This window comes from Phacochoerus africanus, chromosome 11, assembly GCF_016906955.1.
Source record: "Phacochoerus africanus isolate WHEZ1 chromosome 11, ROS_Pafr_v1, whole genome shotgun sequence".
NCBI lineage: Eukaryota > Metazoa > Chordata > Mammalia > Artiodactyla > Suidae > Phacochoerus > Phacochoerus africanus.
In genome coordinates this window covers 56,157,013-56,180,732 of record NC_062554.1, presented here as the reverse complement: position 1 = coordinate 56,180,732, position 23,720 = coordinate 56,157,013, and the positions used below count along the sequence as shown (strand labels likewise).

At 49.4% G+C, this 23,720-nt stretch overlaps 2 protein-coding genes across 5 annotated transcripts in view; one reads left to right on the top strand and one right to left on the bottom strand.

Annotated features, from left to right (window-relative positions):
- The window catches only part of NFRKB (nuclear factor related to kappaB binding protein), a 38,720-nt gene extending 27,967 nt beyond the window's left edge, over nt 1-10,753 (top strand). For 3 of the 4 annotated variants that reach the window (XM_047754314.1, XM_047754313.1, XM_047754311.1), the window contains exons 19-26: nt 23-102; nt 214-434; nt 533-797; nt 1,382-1,594; nt 4,168-4,935; nt 8,629-8,735; nt 9,503-9,638; nt 9,752-10,753. In XM_047754314.1, the coding sequence (XP_047610270.1) occupies nt 23-102; nt 214-434; nt 533-797; nt 1,382-1,594; nt 4,168-4,935; nt 8,629-8,735; nt 9,503-9,638; nt 9,752-9,877 (1,916 nt within the window). In that variant the 3' untranslated portion in view covers nt 9,878-10,753. The remainder of the gene's footprint in view (nt 1-22; nt 103-213; nt 435-532; nt 798-1,381; nt 1,595-4,167; nt 4,936-8,628; nt 8,736-9,502; nt 9,639-9,751) is intronic. The other variant, XM_047754312.1, reaches the window with a different exon arrangement.
- Nucleotides 10,754-13,901: 3,148 nt separating this feature from the next.
- The window catches only part of TMEM45B (transmembrane protein 45B), a 28,296-nt gene continuing 18,477 nt past the window's right edge, over nt 13,902-23,720 (bottom strand). The window contains exons 2-6 of the mRNA XM_047753369.1: nt 19,374-19,570; nt 17,058-17,264; nt 16,145-16,329; nt 15,525-15,670; nt 13,902-14,441 (exon numbers count right to left, since the gene is read on the bottom strand). Coding sequence (XP_047609325.1) covers nt 14,330-14,441; nt 15,525-15,670; nt 16,145-16,329; nt 17,058-17,264; nt 19,374-19,554 — 831 coding nt within the window. The 5' untranslated portion in view covers nt 19,555-19,570 and the 3' untranslated portion in view covers nt 13,902-14,329. The remainder of the gene's footprint in view (nt 14,442-15,524; nt 15,671-16,144; nt 16,330-17,057; nt 17,265-19,373; nt 19,571-23,720) is intronic.

Sequence of the window (23,720 nt, the reverse complement as noted above, 5' to 3'; positions counted from 1 at the left end):
AGCTTCTCACTTTTGTCCTTAGAGCGGATCCACCAAGCCCAGGCAGCTGCTGCTAAAGCCAGAAAAGCCCTTCAACAAAAACCCAAGCCCCCATCCAAGGTGGTAGGTGCCTTCCTGGGGTGGCGGTGGCCGGCCCTCCCCTCAGCTCGGTGTACCAGGACTGCAGGGGCCGTCATGACCCCCACGCGTGTGTACCCTCCCGTTTGCTCACAGAAGTCCAGCAGCAAGGAGAGTTCCATGAAGGTCCTTGGCGGTGGCCCTTCTGAGCAGAGCCAGATGAGCCTCAGTGACTCCAGCATGCCTCCCACCCCTGTCACTCCCGTGACCCCCACCACTCCGGCTTTGCCCACCACCCCTATCTCCCCTCCGCCTGTGTCATCAGTGAGCAAAAGTGGCCCCACTCCAGTCTCAGAACCAGCGAAATCTAGTTCAGGGTAAGCCTTCTCTGGCTTCTCTAGCTTCCTCCCTCCAGCAGCCTTTTGAGTCCCTGTCCTAAGCTGTCTGTTTTCTGTTTCCCCGCTGTTGCTCACAGCGTTCTTCTTGTGTCTTCACCAACAATGCCGCAGCTGGGGACAATGCTTTCCCCGGCCTCCGGCCAGACTCCACCAAGTTCCCAGGCCACAGCCCGTGTTGTGAGCCACTCTGGCTCGGCGGGGCTCCCCCAGGTGCGGGTGGTGGCCCAGCCCAGCCTTCCTGCCGTCACTCAGCAGTCAGCAGGGCCAGTGCTGCCACAGATGCCAGCAGGACCCCAGATCCGCGTTCCGGCCACTGCCACACAGACCAAGGTCGTGCCCCAGGTAAATGGGGACAGCAGACCTGGGCTTGGGCTGATGAGTCTGGTGGGCAGTCTGGGTTGGGACCCAGGACTAGGCTCTGATAATGTTTATCACACAAGTCATTTAATGTTCATAGCCAGGTAAGCAAGTTATAAGTTGTGTTTACGTGCTGGGAGTCAGAACTTGGAGTTTAGTGATTTGCCCCGGATTGCAACATCAGGACCCTGGTGGAGGAGGGATGTGAGTCCAGACCTGTGATTCTAAGCCTCAGGCTCCTTCTTGCCTCTAGCCTTAGCCAGGCTACAAACTGTGTGCTTTAGAGAAGGGTCTTCTGCCTCATTTTCCTTTACTGTAAAAGGGGTATGATATTTGCCATTGGTGTGTAGGAATATAATGGGATGCCAAGTGTGGAAGTATTTATGAAAATTAAGATGTTTTACCCAAACTAAGAACTCCGCAGTGTCTGTTTCAGTGAGTGGCGAGCCCTTGGCACCGATGAGAAGCATTTCAGAGGCACGTTTCATGAGTAATGGCATGCTAGAGACCGCTTTGCTAGTCTGCATCTTAGGGTCTAATTAAGCTCTTGGTCTCCTGCCCTGAACTAGACAGTAATGGCCACCGTTCCAGTCAAAGCTCAGACGGCAGCAGCTGCGGTGCAGCGGCCTGGCCCCGGGCCGGCAGGGCTCACGGTGACCAGTCTCCCTGCCTCCGCCAACCCTGTGAGCAAACCAGCCACCAGCTCTCCTGGGAGCTCGGCTCCGAGTGCCCCCACGGCTGCCGTCATTCAGAACGTCACAGGACAGAACATTATCAAGCAGGTAGGAGGACATCTGTTCGGGTGGGTCTGCCTCCTTGTTCACAGTTAAAGGACAGTTGGAGAACTTGGTGATTGTGACCTTGATTTCATAAGTGTTTCGAGGGTTCACAGGTGTTTTGAGGGTTGAGTTTCCACCAAGGGCAGTGCAAGCTTCGTAGATGCCGAAGAGGGTATTTTTCTGTTTCCCTGACTCAGCGTTTAGTAGCTGAGCTGGATTTGGAGTAGCGTCTCTGAAAATTTACTTAGTTAAAATCTTATGGGAGTTGCCATCGTGGCTGAGCGGTAATGAGCCCTACTGGTATCCATAAGGCCTTGCTCGGTGGATTAAGGGTCCAGCGTTGCCGTGAGCTGTGGTGTAGGCCAGCAACTGCAGCTCTGATTCGACACCTAGCCTGGGAACTTCCATATGCTGCCGGTGCAGCCCTAAAAAGTGCGCCCCCCCCCCAAAAAAAATCCTATGGAATAACTTGATGGACTTTATTGGCATTTCAGTTTATACTCAGAGAGGTAGAACACACCTCACCTGTACTTTTTGGTTGTGCAGCTATGAGGATAATTGTTAAACTGCAAGGAATTATTGGGCAGAGTAGCACTGGGTGCTGATAGGAGTGCCTCGCATGTACCTGCGCCGTGCTGAACGTGTTACACATACTAAATAACGTCCTTCTCAGAAGCCACAGGGTGGGCACTTTTGTTGTCCTCATTTTACAGATGTGGAAGTGGAACCCCTAATGAGAAATAACGTTTTTTTTTTTTTTTCCCCCAGCAAACAAATCTTAGTGCTCTTTGTGTGCCAGGCACTGTCCAGAGAGTTAGGGATTGAGGGGTGCATCGCACAGACCAGGTCCTCGCCTCCCTGAGGCTCAGTGTCAGAGCCAGGGGATGAGCAAGTACTTCCAGGTCAGGTACAGCGGGGCCATGAGAGTTGGGCAGCAGGAGGGTTGAGAGGGTGTGCGAAGTTGGAGGGGGGTCAAAGAAGGCCTGTCTGGGAAGAGGGCCTTCAGGAGAGGTGAACCAGGTTAGGAGAGTGCTGGGCTGTGCTTGTCTGGGGTAAGGCATTCCTGACTGAGGACCAACAGGTGAAAGGGCCTGGAGTCAGGAGGACGTCTGAGGAACAATAAGAAAGCTGTTGTGGGCGAAGCTTGTGAGCAAGCATGAAAGTGTCAGAAGGCGAGGTTGCCGGTTTTTGTCGTGTCACACTTCACTTTTAACGTAAATGTGATGCGAACCATTGAAAGATCGTGAGCCAGGATAACTTGATTTACGGAACCCCCTGCTTTTGCACAGAGTGGACTTTAGGGTCTAAGAGTGGGAGCGGGGAACTCGGGTGGGAGCGAGTTGCAGCCATGCGGGTGGGTGGTGTTAGGATTGGAGGGTGGGGCTGATGGCAGAGCAGTGCGATTGCCTGGTGGTTTGAATGCAGGGTCAGGAATGACCCTGTGGCTCTGGGCTTGAGTGCCTGGCTGGATGGTGCTGTCGTTGACTGAGATGGAAGGGAACACTGAGGTGTGAGACAGACCGGGAGAAACGAGTGTGCTCACGAGGTCATCCCCGGCATCAGTGTGTGAAGGTGAGTGAGGCGAGGCCGGAGAATGGGCCACTCAGCAGACATGGATAATAAGTGAACCTGACTGGGCTCAGTGGGCTGTGGCCTTTGGGGCACAGGTTCAAAGGAGAGTGTGAGACCAGGAAGCAGAAACAGTGACTGTGGGTAATTGTTAGACGTCTTGTCTTTGAAGAGAGTAGAGAACTGGGGCTGGAGTGGGGATGTGAGTGAAGCAGGGCTTGTGTTTTAGGATGGGAACTGCATTCTGGTGGCAGCGAGTGGTCCAGGAGACAGGTGGCTCATGAGGCAGGGAGAGCCCCCCTGGCTAGGAGGGTTGCACCTGTTACACATGGACATCGGCCCGAGGCAGCAGTTGGGTTAGGAACCCAGGGAGTCAGGCTCCAGAGCTTATTATATCTTTGGCGCCATGCAGCTGCTCGCCAAGTGAAGGTTGGCGCAGCCATAAATAGACATCTTTGAGACAAGGGAAGTGTGCGTACATATTGTAATATTTATTGGAGGTTATTAGGCGATCGGTGATTATTTTTTAATGTAGAAGTCCTTTTCTAGGTTAGAGATATGTAGAAGCACAGTCGGCCCTCTCTTTCCTGGGTTCTGTATATGCAGATTCAGCCCACTGTGGATCGAATTATTTTGAACCTGCAGGTGTGGAGGGTTGACGTCACCATTTCATGTAAGGGACTTGAGTAGCCAGGGGTACTGAGGGACGAATGTATTCATCAGCGAAATGATATTTATTGGTTTACTTCAAAATATTCCTACCCTTCCCCCTGAAGAGTGAGGCAGATTAGATAAAACAAAATTGGCCAAGTGTGATGACCTTTCAAGCTGGATGATGGGTACGTGGATTTGTTAGACTCTTTTCTACTTGAGTGAGTATTTTCCATTTTTCAAAATAAAAAGAAAAATATATGAAGTGCATTTCCTGCAGTGGAGGTTTCCCATTCACTCTCCATAACCACTTCAGCCTCTGGAACACTGCGTCAGTGCTGTTCCTTCTCCTCCAGGTGGCGATCACTGGGCAGCTTGGCGTGAAGCCCCAGGCGAGCAGCAGCATCCCACTCACAGCCACTAACTTCCGTATCCAGGGTAAGGATGTTCTGCGTCTGCCACCCTCTTCCATCACCACGGACGCCAAAGGCCAGACGGTTCTGCGAATTACTCCAGACATGATGGCCACGTTGGCCAAGTCCCAGGTCACCACAGTCAAACTGACCCAGGACCTCTTTGGGACAGGAGGTGGCACTGCAGGCAAAGGCATCTCTGCTACCTTACATGTCACTTCCACTCCAGTCCATGCCGCTGACAGCCCTGCCAAGGCCAGTCCAGCCAGTGCCTCTTCGTCCACTCCAGCAGGGACCACTGTGGTCAAAGTGACTCCTGACCTCAAGCCAACAGAAGCCTCGAGTTCTGCTTTCCGCTTGATGCCAGCACTGGGTGTGAGTGTGGCAGACCAGAAGGGGAAAAGCACAGTGGCCTCTTCTGAGGCAAAACCGGCTGCCACCATCCGTATCGTGCAGGGCCTGGGCGTGATGCCTCCCAAGGCAGGCCAGACCATCACGGTGGCTGCTCACGCCAAGCAAGGGGCCTCCATGGCCAGCGGGTCTGGAACTGTCCATACTTCCGCAGTGTCCTTGCCCAGCGTGAATGCTGCCGTGTCCAAGACTGTGGCTGTGGCTTCCGGGGCTGCCAACACCCCCATCAGCATCGGGGCAGGAGCCCCCACCGTGCGGCAGGTCCCTGTCAGCACCACGGTTGTCTCCACGTCCCAGGCCGTGAGTAACGTTAGTCTGATGAGTACTGAACTTCTCATTAGGAGTGCCGACTCCAAGCCCAGTCTGTCACCTCATTTGACCCAAACCAGCTTATTTATCTATTTATTTTATCTTTTGTCTTTTTGCCATTTCTTGGGCCGCTCCCGTGGCATATGGAGGTTCCCAGGCTAGGGATTGAATTGGAGCTGTAGCCACTGGCCTCCGCTAGAGCCACAGCATTGTGGGATCTGAGCCCCATCTGTGACCTACCCCACAGTTCACGGAAAGGCCAGATCCTTAACCCACTGAGGCCAGGGATCGAACCCGCAACCTCATGGTTCCTAGTCGGATTCGCTAACCACTGAGCCATGACAGGATCTCCCAAACCAGCTTATTTCTAAAATACTTTGTTGTTTAATTTCGAAACAAATTTATGAAAGTATAGTACAGGTTTATGTTCTTATAAAAGTGTTAAACAGTGGAGATGTAGATAGAGTAGATAGGAAATTTCTCTTATTATCCTGATTCCCCCTTTGGAGGGCTCATGACTGGTGGTAATTTGGCATTTATCTTCCTCCTTCTTTTTCTGAGCATCTTCGTACTTATACACCTAGTTTTTTTTTTTTTTTTTTTTTAATCTCTATGAGAGACCTCAATTGATATGTTATTTTGTGATTTGCCTTGTTTATTTAAAAATATGTCTTGGGAGTTCCTGTTGTGGTGCAACGGTTAACGAATCCGACTAGGAACCATGAGGTTGCGGGTTCGATCCCTGGCCTTGCTCAGTGGGTTAAGGATCCGGTGTTGCTGTGAGCTGTGGTGTAGGTTGCAGACGCAGTTCGGATCCTGCGTTGCTGTGGCTCTGGCGTAGGCCGGTGGCTACGGCTCCGATTCGACCCCTAGCCTGGGAACCTCCACATGCCGCGACTGCGGCCCTAGAAAAGTCAGAAAGGCTAAATAAATAAATAAAAATATGTCTTGGGGGTTGTTAGATCCTACGCAGATACTGACTATGCCTTTTTTTTCTTCTCCTTTTTAGAGCCACACCTGCAGCATATGAAGGTTCCCAGGCTCTAGGGATCTAATCAGAGCTACAGTTGCCAGCCTACGCCACAGCAACACAGGATCCGAGCCACATCTGCAATCTGTGCCACAGCTCACGGCAGTGCCAGTTCCTTAACCCACTGAGCAAGGCCAGGGATTGGACCCGCAGTCTCATGGTTACTAGTCAGATTTGTTTCCGCTGCACCACAACGGGAACACCTACTATGCCCTTTTAATGATATTGTGATATCGTGTTAAAAAACAGCGCTACAGTGAATGTTTGTGTGTGAACGTGTGTAAGTGTTTTGGAGGTCCCTGGAAGGGGTTGGGGGGTGCACATAATGGAAGTTCTTATATTCCAGTTTTATTAGGAAAAAGGCCATATCAGTTTATACTCCTATCAGCTAGTGTTCTGTTTCCCACATACCCTAACCAGTGCTGGATATCCTGAGGGTTTTTTTTTTTTTTTTTTTTTTTTCCCCACACTTTACGTCCTTATCTTACTGGTGAAAATAGAGTTTTTTATCCTCTCCCTGATCCTCAGTGAGGATGGGCATCCATTCATCCAGTGATTGGTGTAGGCTCTCCAGGGGTGTGAATCGGTCTTTGCCAGTTTTCTTCTGGGGTATTTGGCCTTTTCACATTGTGGGAGCTGGCACCAACCTTTATCCTTATGTTAGTTCTTGTATGTGTAGAAAGTATTTCCTTCTAGTCTGTCACTTTTTAACCTTGCGTATGAAGCCTTTTGCTCTACAGGTATTTTATCAGATTACATCCGTCAACTTTTCCATTTATGGTTCCTGGGTTTCATGTCTTGTGCCGTTCTAACCTCCCAGGGTTACAAAGGTGTCAGCATTCATTTTCATAAAGTATTTTTAGAGTTTTGTTTTGTTTTAGGAAAAGTATAACTGAAAAGTCCATTTTAAGTATATTTTTTTTTGGTGAATGGCATATGGCATAGATCTCATTTTATATTTTTCAAATTATTCTAGCATCACTGACTAGTATATCTCTCCCCAACAACTTGAAGTACCACCTTTATCATAAACCAGATTCCCATATCAGCAGGTGTGTTTCTGGGTGCATGTGTTTATTCTTGAGCTTTTAGATAAGGGGCATCGCTCTGGAGGGTAAGTGTATCTGGACAGTATAATACCTAACCTGGGAACCTCCATGTGCTGCAGGTGCGACCCTAAAAAGCAAACAAAAAAAACAGTCTTAACTTTTCTAAGCAAGCCGTGCCATAAAACTTCTGTAATGTGGAAAAGATGCAGTGATGAAGGGAGGAGGACATATGTTGGAAAAGCCAACCACCCTGTGGTTTTAAAGGAAATGTTTGTTTAGGTTCTCATATTAGATTAAAATTAGGAAGCAAGCAAACAGTGCTTGCTTGATCCTCTTCTGTTTCTCTTGAGTCCTTCTAACACCAGAAGGCCTATCCAGGGGCATCTTCCCTGTGGTCATCAATCTGAGTAACTATTAACCCAAGAGCATTTGGTGGGGCAGGAGGTATTGAATGGTGCTCTTTTTTCCCTGTCTCGTCAGCTGTTTAGGCTAGTTCAGGAAGGGGTAATTCCAGTTGATGGACTGCTGGTCTGAAATGTTTTAAGCAGTTCAGACATTCTTAAGAAAATACAGCCATAGTGGATTAACCTGGAAGCGCCTTCAGGCCATTTTTTCTTGCCTGCTGACAGTGCATTCTAATGAGCTACACACTAAGTCATCTGGAGACCTGGGTGGTGCCCTGGGATGTAGATTTACTCCTGAAGGCTTTTTTAGGGCCGCACCCAGGACATATGGAGGTTCCCAGGCTAGGGGTCAAATCAGAGTTACAGTTGCCAGCCTACACCATAGCCACAGCAACACAGGATCTGACCTACACCACAGCTCACAGCAACGCCGGATCCTTAACCCACTGAGCAAGGCCAGGGATCGAACCCACAACCTCATGGTCCCTAGTCAGATTTGTTTCCACTGCGCCAAGATGGGAACTCCCTGGATGCTTTGAAGTCAGATTTATACAAGGTTTTTACTGTATGTAAATATAATTTTATTACCAGTCAAGGGTTAAAGACCCAGCAGCCTTAAAACAGGCCGATCTAGTAATGGGAGCCCAGCCATCCTGTGTAACCCCAAAGACACCAGGCCTTTCCCCATCCTTTTGTGTTTCTCCCCGGCCTTGCCAGCTGGGGTTGAACTTTCCACTTGGCTGAGTTTATTATTGGTGGTGCCTGACTAACCTCCCTCATTTCTGGGAGAAACAGAGCACCTGGGGAACCTGCCCTGCGCTGAGCTCCCAAACAGTGCGCCTGCTCCAGGGAGCAGCAATTATGCACCTGCTGTATTAACTCTTCCCTCCCTGAGTCATTCCACATGGTTACCCTGTCCCAGTGTCAGGAGTAACTGGATGAATAAGACTCTCCTGTCTGAGAGCTCAGCTGCTTCCCTTTGTGGTTCAGGCGCATGTTTTCTCCTGATGACAGCAGACAGTGAGTGCTCTGCTTCCAGTGGCAGGAAAGAGAGGCTCCCCGACCAGGCGATCCTCAGTAGAGCACAGACGTGAGCCCCAGCTGCGGCAGGGGGACCCTGGGCTGGCACAGCCCCTAGGAGATGTTGGACAGTGGTCCTTACCTCCTCCTGTCCCTAAACCTGACAGCCTTTTCTCTTTAGGGGAAGCTGCCTGCACGGATCACGGTTCCCCTGTCTGTCATTAGCCAGCCCATGAAGGGCAAGAGTGTGGTCACAGCCCCCATCATCAAAGGCAACCTCGGGGCCAAGTAAGTGCTGTGGTGAGGGATGGGCAGGGCCACTGGAGACTTCTGGGCACGACAGGAAGGTGGCTGGTGTCCTGGGTTCCTTCATTGTGTTCAGCAGTGTTTCTTTGAGCACCTTGTGTTGTTTTTGGTGCTGGGGACACAGCAGGAATTGAAATAGAAGTCTGTCCTGTCTTCAGGCCTATACCATAGAGTGAGTGGGGAGAGAGATGGTGAAATACCACCGGGGGTGGTGCTGTGTGCTCTGAGGAAAGAGCAGGGAAAGGCACAGGAGGTGCTGGGGTGGGGTGGTGCTGACATAGCCCAGGTGGTAGTTCCCAGAGTGGGTGTTAGAGAAGGCCTTGCCTTGACGTGGGAGCCCTGTGGTGTGATGGCTCAGAGGGTAAGGGCCTCCTAGGGAGCCTGGGCTTACTGTGGTTCTGACTTAGACAAGGATGAAGGGTGTGACAAGACAGTCTGCTAGGCTCAGAGCAGCTGCTTTGGGGGCTGGTTTCTGGTCAGGAGCCCGGGGCCCTGCCCGTCGCCATGTGGATGCAGGGCCATTGCATCCAGAGCCCTGGGAACCTTTGGCCCTCCTCTTTCCTCTGACCTGGGAAGCATAGGTGCTGGAAGAAAGATGGTCTCACCAGCTGGTTTCCACTTCGGTCCAGAATGCAAGGGTTTTCTCTGGGCACCAGACCTCCCCGTTTTCCTCCAGCGCCTGGCTTCTCTCTGGGCCAGAGAGGGTGCCCTGCCCCATCGTGTGCCTCACTCTTGCTTTCCCTCCGCAGCCTCAGTGGGCTGGGCCGCAACATCATCCTTACCACCATGCCAGCGGGTACCAAGCTCATTGCCGGCAACAAGCCGGTGAGTTTCCTCACTGCTCAGCAGTTGCAGCAGCTTCAGCAGCAAGGTCAGGCCACACAGGTGAGCTCCAGGCAGCTGTCACCGCATCTGGTTCTCCTCTTTCTCTGCCTCTTGCCCTTGGCTGGTGAGCCCGCCTGCCATCTGTGGACCTGACCCTCTCTCTCTGCACGCAGGTGCGCATCCAGACTGTCCCCGCATCCCATCTTCAACAGGGAACAGCCTCTGGTTCCTCCAAAGCGGTCTCCACTGTCGTCGTGACCACAGCTCCGTCTCCTAAACAGGCACCTGAGCAGCAGTGATGCTGAGGGAGGAGGACGGCTGCTGTGGACGCCACACCCAGTCGGCCCTCCTGGCTGGCAGGAGGGAGCCAGGTGGCTGCATCGTGCCTCAGGAAGGCCAGCGGTGGGATGATGGCACGGCTGCCGCCCCGAGGGGAGTGCGCTGTGAAAGGTTCACTGGGCTTCCGAGGTCTGTTGTATCTAGTCCAGGAGAAGCTTCTCTGGTGGGGCTGTGTAAGCCTGTCGAGGTCACACAAGCCACGTTGCCTTCTGAGAGCAGGGCCCTGAGGGCAGGCAGGCGGGTGGGCGGTTACACCCTGTGCGGACGATGAATGGGCCTCACGCCAGGCGGGGGATTGTGTTGAGCTTCTGGTCTTCTCTATGACTGGTGGTCTGGTCCAAGTTCTGTTTCCAAATGTTTTTATGCAACAGGTCTTTTTCAGGTAGAAACCTGGCCCACCCCTACGCCTGCCCCAGACCTATTACTTGTTCTTTTGACCAGAATGAGAGAAAAGTAAGAGTCTCAGTGAGTTGGTGGCTGACTTGCCATCTGCATGGTGATGGAGTGGCTGTAAGATGGGGGAGAAATGTGGGGCGTGAGGGAGTGGGTTCCCCAAAACATGAGTAGTTTGGCAGCAGCTCTTAAAGTTGGGGTGTCAGGATCTTGATGGTGGTCTGTATCTGCTGGTTTTGCCTGTTGATTTTGCCCTCCTAAGCAAGCCTGTCCACACACAAGTCCAGGACCAGTGGACAGAGTGGGCAAACGCCAGCAGAGATGCTGCTTTTGCAGCACAGACTTCATTGTAGTTCAGAGATTATACGTTTAGCTTTGCACCAGAGTACGAGTCAGCAAACACCTTGGGTTACCCTATTTATAAATAAAATTTTACACGGGAACATTGCCTACGCCCCTTCATTTATGTATTATCTATGGCTGCTCTAGTTAGAAGGCAGAACTGAGTAGTGTCATAGAGACCATGTGGCCTCACGCCCAAAATAGTTCTCAAGTGGCCTGTTAAGTAACACTTTGCTCACTTCTTCGCTGGGGTAAGGAGGCGGGAAGAGGAGGGGTTGTGGCCACGAGGTAGCACTGGCCACAGAAGAGGTGGATCTGGATTTACAGTCATTTGATCCTGGCTGTTTCAGTTTTCAGCCTTCATCAAGCTACAGGCAGCACTCAGAATGACATTTTAAAATGTAATTAAAAGGACTGGTTGTTAACAATATCTGCTTCTTTCATGTTGGAGCAGGGGTTGGATGGTAAAGCTTTTCTGCAGTGACAGGGCTTCTCTATCGGTCTTGAAAGTATCCAGGTTATTTAAGTATGTTTCTGGGAGTTCCCTTGTGGCTCAGTGGGCTAAAGATCCAGCGTTGATGTTGCTGTCGCTCAGGTTTGATCCCTAGTCCTGGAACTTCTACATGCTGTAGGCTTAGCCAAAAAAAAAAAAAATCTCTAACCCATGGAAATTTAGTGATGATCTTTGATGGGGTCTGGGTGAGAAAGTGGAGTTGGAGGGCCAAGAATTGGAATGACTTCATGTAGAGGGGGTGCTGGTGGGAGTTGAGTGATTAGGCAAGTTGCAGAGGTGCAGAGAAGGTTAGAGCAGCTGGCTGAATATACAGTGGTTTTACAGACATTTAATTCTTAAAGCAGTTCTATAAAATAGACATCATCCCTGTTTTAACTATGAGAAAATGTGAGAGTGGGCCAAAGCTAAAGAGAACCGAGATGTAAATGCACCCTTCTGATGCTGAGTCAGGGGCCCTGGCTGCTGCCTTCCTGTGGGGAGGGGGCCGTGGTGTGTCCTGCCGAGACGTGCTGACCATCCAGAGCTGGGAGTGGTGAGCCCGGATTACAGAGCACGGGATGAATTGGCAGAGGTAAGATGGAGCTCTCGATGGGTGGAAGGGGGCTGGCGTTTCAAAAAGACTGGTAACGGAGAGAGGCAGAGGCTGCGGTGAAGGACACATCCTGGCCTTGGACCCAGTGGAGGAGAGTGCCTCTGCATGGCGTTGTTTCCTAGGGCACATCTCACGTCAGAAGTCCATGTGATGGTTTCCGAATGAGGGGATGGTAGAAATTTGAGGGATCCTGTCTCTGGTGTTTATTGCTGGTTAAAACAAACCCCTTCTGAATTTACTTAACAAATGATTTCATAATTTGTTCAGCCTCAACCCTACCCCCCACTTTTATTGGCTGAAGTCACCTGACTCCACCCGTGTCCTTGGTGCCTGGGGGCATTTACATCCTAGCAAACAGGTATGTTTCAGGATACCACTGTAGGGGTGGCGGCCTGGTGAGTGTGGTCTGGTACTTCTGCCCAGCCCGTCAGCGGGTACCATAGGATGGCTGCCCCCGTCGGAGCTACTCTGGTGACGTGACTGCCGTTTGCTCCAGTTGTGGTTCCTTAGATGCAGACTTCGGGGGTCTTGTAGAGACATAGTCTCTGTGGTGGGTGTTTTGGGGAGAGCAGTTCCAGAAGAAGTTGGCTCAGAGACTGGTAAAATTATTCAAACCATGTATCTGACAGTAGATCTGGTGACTAGCACTGTGATGGGTTTGTACTTTATTACCACACGTAAGAACACGTATGCACGATTGATCACTTCCAAACCATGCTGTGAAAGGGGCATCAAAGAAAATTTTAATATTCTTTATCTGATCATCACACCTCAGCCCCTCACTCTGGAGAAAATGCTACATTTCCTTAAAGTGGTCTGCCTCCTCTCTCCCCCACCTTTCTTTCTTTCCTTCCTTCCTTCCTTCCTTCCTTCCTTCCTTCCTTCCGAACCCATGGCATATGGAAGTTCCCGTGGTCAGGAATTAAACCTGCACGGCAGTGACAATGCCAGATCCTTAACCGTTAGGCCACCAGGGAACTCCAGAAAAGAACACGAATTACATTAGTTGCCAAGAATAGATTCTCCAGAACTTGCTGAATGAATGTTTGGATTCCTACTCAGCAGGCAGACCAAAGTGGGGCCTGAGAGGGGTACCCTCAGCTTCTCTTCTCATGATTCTCTTCTCATGATTCGGTCATCGTTTTCAATAGCTCATTCTTTACCCCTCTCTAAGATGTGACCTCAACTCTGAGATGCTGGCTGACCGAGGGGGTTTCCTTTCACATATGTACGGTGTTTCTCCCGAAGAGCGTAAGTGCGTCCTATGGATGGTCTCTGCTCTGTTGGTGTGACATAGCAGAGGGACCTAGCAGGCGATAAGCCAGCCTCTGAGTCCTGCTGAAGACTGGCTTTAGGACTTCGTAGCTGTGTGACCTTAGGCTGGTCCAGCTCTCTGAAGAGCCGGATTTTTTTGGTACCGGGCTTGTGAGATAGAATGCGGTTCAGAGTCTAGGGAGAGCTGCACAAACAGTGCTGTGGGTCCATGTGACCTCTCAGATTTGTCCTGTCGGTTTACAGAACTCAATTAATTCCGTGTTCCTTCCTGTTCTAATTGCCCTCGTGCAGACGATTCTGTGTGCCTGGAATGTGCTTTTTCTGTTCAGGCAGCCTGCTGCTTCTACCCCCTCCTTTGTCATGTGCGGCAGTTGTACTTCCACCCCTCAAGGCACCAGTCACCCTGCTTATATCTCTCCCTTTAGGCTGCGTTCCTTGCTGGGCATGCATTTCGTTAATCCTTACAGCCATTTCCCTGCTGGCGCAGAATAGATGTTTAATAAATGTTTGTTGAAGGAAGTTTAAAAAAAAAAAAAAGAATAGACCTAGAACAAAGACTCAATTATCAAGACTTTATATTACTAGCTCAAGATTCATATCCTTTGCAGGATTTTTATTCTCTGCCTTCTGTAACTGGGCATTTTTCTCTCTACGTCATTATAGAGAGCTCCTGTCAGCACTCTCTCATTAGGGTGCTTTTGAGGAGTCAGAACATCTGAGTTCCAGCTCTCAGCTGAGCCACTAACTGGCTTCCTGATTAAACAAACACCTTTGGCCCAACTTTGTCACTTATCAACAGTGAGTGATATTACAGTAATTCTGGGATATTATGATTAGTTAGAAGATGTTTAATAAGTGACATTTAAAATACAAAACTTGTGGATTGTTTTATTTTGGAAAATGTATATTAGAATTATAGCTCTAATAAAAGGCCCTGTCATTATTGACTTAATTTCTGATAAGAAAGTACCTGCTTTCTTGAGAGAAAAAGGGCTAAATTATCAGAAGCAGTAATTCTGCTGGCGTCATAACCTCAATTCATCCACGAGGTCACTTCTGAAACTTTCAGGTCTGATTTCTCTTCACCCTGAGACACAGGGAAAGGCTCGCCTCGCTTTTCTTCACAAAGGAGACCCCTCCCAACACAGCCTTCACTTGGATGAGCGAGGAGGTGCAAACATACAGACTCTTGAGAGCAGACCGCAGTGAGGCTTAAAGTGGAGGGGACCTGCATAGTTTGCCACCATGTGTGTGCCCAGAGGCCACGCCACCTCCGCTGGGGACCGATGGCTGCCTCTATTCCTCGTCAGAGCCATTCAGGAGGGCCGTCTGGTAGGTGTGGCCCGACTTCAGCTTCTGAATCCCAATGATTTCTCTCTCTCCGGGCCTCTTTGACCGAGTCAGAATGCTGTAATAGAGAAATAGCAAGTGACCCCCAGCAAGTACCCTTATTCCCTCACCTGAGGATACGGAGGCACCTTCTGGTTCTTAAAGCATTTTCTCTGTCAGAGACCGTGAGGGCTCGTCTGCATGGCTGATTTCTTAGGATTCTTTCGTGGGTAAAAGGACTCATGATCAGTAATATTTAAGGGTTAATGTCATGACTGAGACTAAACTTAGGTCTCCTCCCCCCCCAGTTTATTGTTTCACTGGCCAGGTAGTGAAAAAGAAACCACGACCTCATTTCCCTTCTGCTTGGTCTGCGTGGAACTCTTTCTGGGTGAGGTACCCCTGCTTTGGGTAGGGAAATCAGGGACTAGGAAGAAACAGAGGCGCAGCTCTGAGGACAGAACTGATGGTACCAGGTGCTAAAAGTCTCTCAGTGGTTGAAGACTCTGGCTCTGCCCTTGACTCATTGGGTAACCTGGATCAAGGTCGCCCAGTGAGTCTTTCAGAGCCTTGGTTTCCCCATCTATAAACATAACATGCGTCCTTCATAAATGAGCAGTAAGTAGGGCCGTTTAGCACACTTCACGTGCTGGGACACAGTAGGTGGCTGTGGGTTTCCGGCTGCTCCGACAACCTCTGGGGAGCGAGCACTTTATGAGCACTTGCTGCTGTGCTGTCTTATCTGGTTGTCATGGGTCTCTGGGAAGTAGGGCAAATCCAGGAGTAAAGGGTCAGCTTGGGATGACTTAGGGACAGAGCAGGGACTGTGATTCCATACCCCTGTCTAATGCAGTGTGATGGTTCCCATCACACCACAGGCTTGAAATCTATCAGAACTGTGTTTAAAACCAGGTCTGTCAGGTCGCTGTGACCAGACGGGTCCTTTAACTTCTCAAGCCTTATCACCTGCTTCTGTAGGTGTAGAGGACCTGGTACAGAACCTGGCATACAGTTGGTGCTCATTAAGTGCTAGAAGTTAGTTAGTACTGCTTAGTTAGGAAAAGTGGGTCACTGGAAGCAAAAGTGATGCAGTGTGATACTTTTTGGGGACAGATTGGTTAGAAGGACAAACTTGACCAAAGGTGTCACGTCTTGGACATACCAGAAAACCACTGAGTAGCTGATGGCTACAATGCAGAGGGCAGCCAGGTAGTGCCAGCAGAAGCACATGGTGATGAACATGATGTTGTCGTGATCTTTCTGGTCCCATTCAGGTGCTCCAAAAGGCGGGTACAGCACAAACCCAATCTGGTGGATTATAGAGAAGCCAGGCTTGCCATTAGTTGGCCTGAGAAGCCCCCTCACCACCCGTGGCTGCCAGAGTTGTCTGTGGTTCCCCACACCTCTGTTAGCATCCAAAGGCCTCTTTGCACAGGAGATTGCTCTACGTTAATTCTGGTTTTAGTGTAGCCTTACTTAAGACAAAGTTTCAGGGCCCACATTGCAGGTGAACGGTTTAGCAAGTGGAGCCTATAAATGGGATCAGTAGCTCCGCTGAGGAGGGCAGACAGGGAGATCCCCATCTGCTCGCCACGTGTGCCCCTAGACGCCACTTGTTTATGCGTCAGCAGGATATCATGGGTAAAGTCAATAGGTGGGCACAGGCAGAAACGTGGCTTCTGACCCCCTTGGAGGAGTACCTCTGTGCTGCATCTCCTGGACACGCTCAGCGGGGCTACTTCATCCATGCACCAGGTGAGGAGCATGGTTTCGAATCATTACCTGCCAGAACCAGGTGCCCTGAAGAATAATGAGGCTGGTTCGGAAAAGCTCCAGCACAATGTTGTCCCGGAGGATCACTTCCAGGACGAGGCCAAGAGCGCCTCCGAACACGATGTACAGCAAGAGGGAGTGGATGTGCTGGTCCAGCGGCGGCCGGTTGTGGACGTGGTAGTAGAAGAGGAAGCCTGTGTGGGGAGAAGACGGCCACGGGCTTGCTGCTCCCACTCCAGGGAGTCTGTCTCAACTTTGCCTTATTGGGAAGTATCTGTCTCAAGGCTAAACTTTCCACCCCTTGGGAAGTGAGTTTATATAACACTCTGGGGCCATAAACTGGTGCAGGTTAAGTGTGTGTGTGTTTGTCTGTGTGTGTGTCTCTGTAAAGCAGCAAAAAAGAATCTTTACGGAATGGAAGGTGAAACATTGCTAATTTGTGACAAATTGTATGCATCCTTGAAATTCAGTTTTGCCATCTTTCAGCCTTTTTTGAATGAGGTGGTTAGATTATAAAATGCTTTTTCTAACCCAGTTAATATGAGTTCTTCTGTTCTAGCCTCCGGGTTGGCCCTCTGAGACATGTGATGGAGTCCAAATGGGCCAGGGGTGGAGTGGAGTGCAAAGTCTCCCTAACCAGAGGGTGATCCCTCAAGTGTGGAGGGGCAGGGAGAGTCTGGGCTCTGCCAGCCAGAGCTCTGGCTGAAAGCCTTAGGCTTTCATGTGCTGCTTTATGGAATATGTCATCTGTACATCCAGAGCATAGGACTAAGTCCTTACAGGATTCCAAAGTTCAGAGATTGGGATTTTCTGGGGAAGATTATTAAATTTGCCGTATATTTCTGATCCTTTGCACGTCAGCCCCTCTCGACACGGCCCATCTGTGTCTGCTTTCGTTTCTCCATCTCTACCACCAAGTTACCTTCATTGAATGCTGCCACAGCCATAACCAGTCTGTCCAGCCCCAAGGGGATGTGGGTGAGGAGGCAGGTGAGCATGTCCATGATTCCCGAGACCGCAAAGAACAGGTACATGGTGCTGTGCTGCCAGTTCATGAGCTTCACCCAGTTGTTGTCATGGGACAGGTGTAAGTGGGGCCCATCCGGGACAAACTGCTCTGCCAGGATCCCTGCGGGGAAGTGGGAGTCGGGGTTGAGGAGGGAAGAGCAGCGCCAAGACAGAAGCAGAGCAACCCCAAGTCCTGAGCAAGGGGTGGTGGAGGGTGGAGGCAGCCCTCGGCTCGGTGGACCTACTTTGCTCTCGCAGATGCACCAGTTTCATTAAGTACCTGCCGAGGAACCTGTGTAGACGTGTTACTTTAGTCATTCCTTTGGGTGCGGTAGGGGAGAAAAAGCAATAGAAGCACAGCCCACAGGTCCCCAGGACACTTGACCAGCAGCTGAGATGACAACGAGGCCTTGTCACTTAAGTGAGAGTGTAGCCGATAGATTCATCCATCTGTGGGTTCCCTCTGCCAAGTGAGCCGTGAAAGAAATCCGGTAAGAAACAATTAGGTTGAGAATAATAGAATCCCAGTGAGACACATCAGTAGCGAAGATGCTAATGCAAGCCTAGCGGCTCCCAGGTGTGAGCTGCTCTTATACACAGAACGAGCTCAGAGTCCAGGGTCCCTCAGACTGAGTGAGGCCTCTACCCCAGATGCCAGGAGAACAAGGTGAGGCCACACCTTGTTGTCTCTGGCCACTCTCTAGCTCAGAAGGTGAGCTCTGGGGATCAGGACCTGGGTGAAGCGGAACTCAGGGCAGCTCTCACTTCTTACCCATCTACTTCATCACCTTCTTTGGAAGCAAACGATTTGCCTTTTGCCTGGTGCCCAGGATGTTCTTGAAGCTGAGAACAAGTCCTCCATGACAACATTCTGGACCCTGTCTCCCAAATATTTCTTTCTCAGATTGGCCCCTTTCTGAATTTATAGAGGATGAAGGTGTTGGTGGAAACAACCCAGAAAAAGGATGTCCCAGTCCTTAAGAGCATAGACTCTTGTTTGCTTCCCATTGCATCCCCAGCACCTAGACAGCCAGTCCCTGGCACGCAAGTAGGAGCCCAGGATGAATATTTTCACTAGCAAAGACACCCAATCCCATTTTTCTAGTTACTTAGGCCAAGGTGATGCCGTCCTTGCCATTTAAGCCATATGGGCCCAATCACTTCTCAGCTTCAGAGAGTTGAGAAGGGCTTTCTGATGCCTGGGTAACGGGTGGAGGAGAGATTGAGCGGAACTGTGTGGCTTTGCTCTCCTCAGAGCAGCTGTGGGCCAGGATGACAGGAGGCAGAATGTAATTGCAGGGTAAGAGCCCTCATCACACACGTGATGGGCTGGTCCTGAGAAGGAATGTCTTGAGGGCCAGGAGTGGGTGGATTTTATTGGAATGGGGTGCAGTGGAGGAAAATCACCCTCAAACAGCCCTCTTGGCTTCTTTCATTCTCTTCCCCTGCTTCCCTGACTAGCCTTCCAGCATAAATTTCATATCTCCGTGAGTGCTTGAGCTTTGGTGATGGAGGTTATGCCAAGGGCGTTAACCACTCCTGAGATTCTAGTGGAGAGACAACTGGGGGTGGGGGGGGGAAGCAATTTTTTTTTCTAAATCTAAGTTCCATTTAGTACTTTTTCATGTACATGAGCTTACTCTTTTTTTTTTTTTCCATGTGTTTTCTCTCTTTTATGAAGTATGTCATCTAGGTCTATGTTCCTATGAATTATACCTATTTCTTTCTGGGGGAAGAAGGCAGTTTATTTGGTAGTTTTAATTTTTTTGTGTTTTTTGTCTTTTTAGGGCTGCACCTGCGGCATGGGGAGGTTCCCAGGCTAGGGGTCAAATTGGAGCTGTAACCGCTGGCCTATACCACAGCCACAGCAACGCCAGATCTGAGCCATGTCTGTGGTCTACACCATAATGCCAGATCCTTAACCCACTGAGCAAGGCCTGGGATTGAACTTGTATCCTCATGGATGCCAGTCAGATTTGTTTCCGCTGTACCACGACGGGAGCTCCTTAGTAGTTTCTCATAGTATAAAACTTACCTATGATGTAAGGTGCTACTAACAACCATCAACTACAAAGCTCAGGACACAGGAGGTACTATGAAGCAGTGTTCAGTGCCCGACTGAAAGTTCTTGCTCTCTATCCCTGCCAGTGGAGACATCCAGATCACAGGGTCCCACAGGGTTCTGGGGATGACTGGGAGATACCGTGGGCCAGATGGCCCCCATCCTTACCGATGACTGAGAACAAAGTCCTGATGGCAGCTTCAGTGATCTCGAGACGCTGATAGTAATGAGTCAGCTGGCTGCTTTTCGCCTTTTGGTAGAAGTACTTCAGGGGGTACTTTACTGACCACCACAGGCCAACTATCAGGAAGAAACTCCCCGGGAGGGCATGGCCCTTGAAGTTTGCCATCAGGGTCCTAGGACACCTAAATAAGGGGACAGCTGTTAGGTGGCTGGATGGAGGAAACAGAAAGGGGTATTTTGGCAGGAAACGTGGTCCATGCCTGAAAGTCCCACTTTTTTTTTTTTTTTGTCTTTTTGTCATTTCTCGGGCCGCTCCCGTGACATATGGAGGTTCCTAGGCCAGGGGTCCAATCGGAGCTGTAGCCACCGGCCTACACCAGAGCCACAGCAATGTGGGATCCAAGCCGAGTCTGCAACCTACACCACAGCTCACGGCAACTGAGCAAGGGCAGGGACCGAACCCGCAACCTTATAGTTCCTAGTCAGATTCGTTAACCACTGCGCCACGAAACGTGGAACTCCTGAAAGTTCCACGTTTTAAACCAGTGAAGGAGCCCCTCGTTCTTGCAGAAGAAGCTTGGGTGTTATGTTAAGTGAGTTACAAGCACAAGAGAATACCAGTGGCCCAGAGACTTTCAAAAATGTGGGTATAATTAAAGGGGAAAGGAGGAAGGGTAAATATATCCTGATCTTAGGATAGGAAAACCTCCCTAGATGCAAAGGGAAAGGAGATAATTAGAAAAGAAAAATAGTCATCTCCATAAGTATGCCTATAAAACACATGAGAAAGCAGACCATTGCGGCAGGGAGGAGGGGGCGGGTTGGTGGAGAACATTGCGGTAGGTGTGATAAATGGATATTCCGTTAGAGAGCCTATACAAAGTTAATAAAAGACCATAGAAGAGTGACACAAACCACACGATTCACAAAACCATATACATTGATCACTCTTACTGTGCAAATGAAAACAATATCATTTTTCACCTCATTTGAAGAATTAGAGGGTTTTTTGTTTTGCCACACCCTTGGCATATGGATGTTCCCCAACAGGGATGGAATCCAAGCCGCATGGGACCAGGGATCGAGCCCATGCCTCAGCAGCCATCTGAGCCACTGCAGAGACAATGCCGAATCCTTAACCTGCTGTGCCACAGCTGGGCACTCCCAGAATTAGAGTTTTGATACAGCCCTCTAAGTATGAGTGAACATGATCATTCAAATTTAGTAAAATGACAACGTCTGTCATTCAGCTAGAGGTGCGGAGAGCTTATCTCAACCTTTCTATGATCGATTTCTAGAATTTTCTCTGTCAAATTCCTGGTTGGTCTGCTGCCACCACAGCTGGGCTTGCGACCTCAGGCACTAGCAAAGCTCTGCCTTCCCCCTGCCATTCTTCGAGTGTTCTTTCCCACAGGTAGCCAGTAAAGCCAAGGATTTCCACCACCCCCCCCATCACTGCCCTGAACTGAATCTGTTTCCTTGGCAGCAGAGCCATTTGTCTTTGAGACCAGCACCACCATATTTAAAAGTCATTGAATAAGGGGGACCCTGTTAGGGTGCAGTCAGGCCACAGTCTTCCATGTTGTTACCTGAGGGTCTAATAGTTTCACAAGAATAAACGCTTCTGTTGAGAGTTTAGATGAACTACTCCATGGTATTGCCGCCTTGGCACCTGTTTTTTTGTGAAAAGGGGCCTTCACCTGACACTAGCCCCTCTTTCGAACATGCCCTCGAAACAGCCGCAGAGCCACAAGTGGTGTGCAGTCTTCCTGTCTCAGGGCCTTCGCCCTTGGTGTACCCATTGGATAAGACCCTGCAAAGCTTACTAACACCCTGATCTTTTTAGTCTGAATTGACCAATATCTGGGAACCCTAAAGCACTCCATCTCTGGACCCTAATAAAGGCACATATGTGTCCCTTGTCCTGCCGCTTTCTCTGCCTGTATCCTCCTTTGATCTCCCGGCATGTCCCTCAGGGTGTGCTGTGTACCCTTCCCGGACCTGTGAGTAATAAGCTACTTCAGTTCTCTTGCAGGCTGTTGTTGAACTGAGGCCCACCCTCTGACATTCCAGGTGTTCACAGTCATCACGGCTTCCCAGTTCGTTGTCTATCTTTGGTCAATTTCTGCTTCCCTGAAATGGTTGGTTGGTTTTGATAATTTTGTCTAGTTTTACACTTACTTTGGGGGAGGGGTCATGAAGGGAATTGCCTGTCTCTTTATGCTGCCATAACCGGAAGTCCCTCTTCTCATTCTTTTTTAGCCCTCTACCGATCAACATTTAAAAAAAAAAAATCTGTTTCCATTTAATGTTTAATACAGGTTCCTTTCAGGATCAAGACTGTTATACTCCTTTGTTTGCCTAGTCAGAAGTGCAGAAAAACAAGCTTTGCAAATCTGCCCTGCCCTTCCCCATTGTTCTGAGAAGCTGAACCCTAAGTGGAAGCAAAGTCCTTTCCTGCCTGCATGATGTCCAATTTGAAAAGCCTCACCCTTCCCTTTTACCTGGTTTAAAATTCACACCGGTGGATAGTGGGACCTGCAGCATGTGTGGAGAAACTGCTTTTTACTTCATGTGTGCTGCTTAGGAGGCTGAGTACCTTGATTTGATGGAAGAGCAGCAGGAGAGGTAGAATTCTTCCCTTAACACGTTAATAGGTTATTAGATGAGCTACATTATAGAACGTGTAGAGAGAGAGGGCGGGTCCAGTTTTAATAGGAATCAAGGTAATAACGTCAAACAGAATGAAAATATTAGACTTTGATAACACCATTCAATAAAAATAAAGCAAACAATTAAGGGGTGACCTCTTGAATTCACAGAACGGTGTGGCCATTAAAGAAAACCCACAGGTAAGAAAACATAGGGAGTGCTTCCACAAAGACAAATTCCTGTATTTTTAATAAATTTACTCTTGATGTCGCATGAGATAGTAGTATGAAGGGAAGATTAAATGTTTTGAGAGGTAACGGCTTTGAGTTAAAGCTGGAAACCAAGGCTAGAGGTTTGGGCAACTTCTCATTTCATGTCTAGGAAAAGGAACATCATGTGAGTGAGAGGTTTTGCTTGCTTTCCGGGTAGTCCTGGTTTTTAAGCATCCCCGCCCCCCCAATCTGCATTCCCTCTTTTTCATTTAAGGTAATTTAAATGCAAGACAAGGGAGAAGCTGTTAAAAAGGGGACAAGGAGGTGAAAGTAAGAATGAGTAGGGAGTGAGGAAAGGAGTCCTAGGAGTAGGGGACAGGTTGTGCAGAGGAGAGGAGAAACTGGTTGATGCCATTTGCCTGTAGTTAAAAATAAAACTTGAGTTCCCACTGTGGCTTGGTGGGTTAAGAACCAGATATAGTGTCCGAGAGGATGAGGGTTTGATCCCTGGCCTTGCTCACGGGGTTAAGGATCTGGCATTGCTGTAAGCCATGGCATAGGTTGCAGATGAGGCTTGGATCCCGTGTTGCTGTGGCTGTGGTGCAGACTGGCAGCTGTAGCTCTGATTTGACCGCTAGCTTGGGAACTTCTATGTGCTCCATAAAAAGAAAAAAAAAAAAACTTGATGTGGTGCCTCTTCTTTTTTAAATAAATCTGACATTTCCCTCTATTTATTTTTTTAGTATTCGGGCCGCACCTGTGACATGTGAAAGTTCCCAGGCTAGGAGACAAATCAGAGCTGCAGCTGCCGGCCTTGGCCACAGCCACAGTAATGCCAGATCCGAGCCACATCTGCAGTCTACACCACAGCTTGCAGCAATGCCAGAACCTTAACCCACTGAGCAAGGCCAGGGTTTGAACCTACGTCCTTATGGGTACTAGTCAGGTTCTTAACCAGCTGAGCCACAATGGGAACTCCTCCCCCTAGTTTAGATGGGAAAAGCATGAATAGTGAAGGAAGGCTCTGTGTAGATGAATGAGAGGATTGAAAAGGAGCAAGAAAAGTGAATTTTGTTTTCTTGAGTGCTTAAGGTTTACAACCTCCAAGGTTAGAAGAACCAAGGACTTGGCATTCACTGCAGGGGAAGAGTTAAAGCCAGTTTCCTTGAGTATGTGACGATAGGATGCAAATACATAGGCTCCCAGCTATCACAGCCTGGATCTCTGCTTAGCTCCAGTCACACCTTTGAGCTAAGTTATCTTCACTGTGGGCTTGTCTTCATCATGGAATGTTATGTAACCATTAACAAGAAGGAATTAGCACTATACCTGCTGTTCTGGAAGGTTTTCCTCAAAGTATTGTTGTGGGAGACACGCAAGATGGGAAAGACTGCTTATAACATGATGACTCCATTTTGTGCAGAACTGATTATGTCACGCACATCTGTATACACATGTGTGTGGGTAT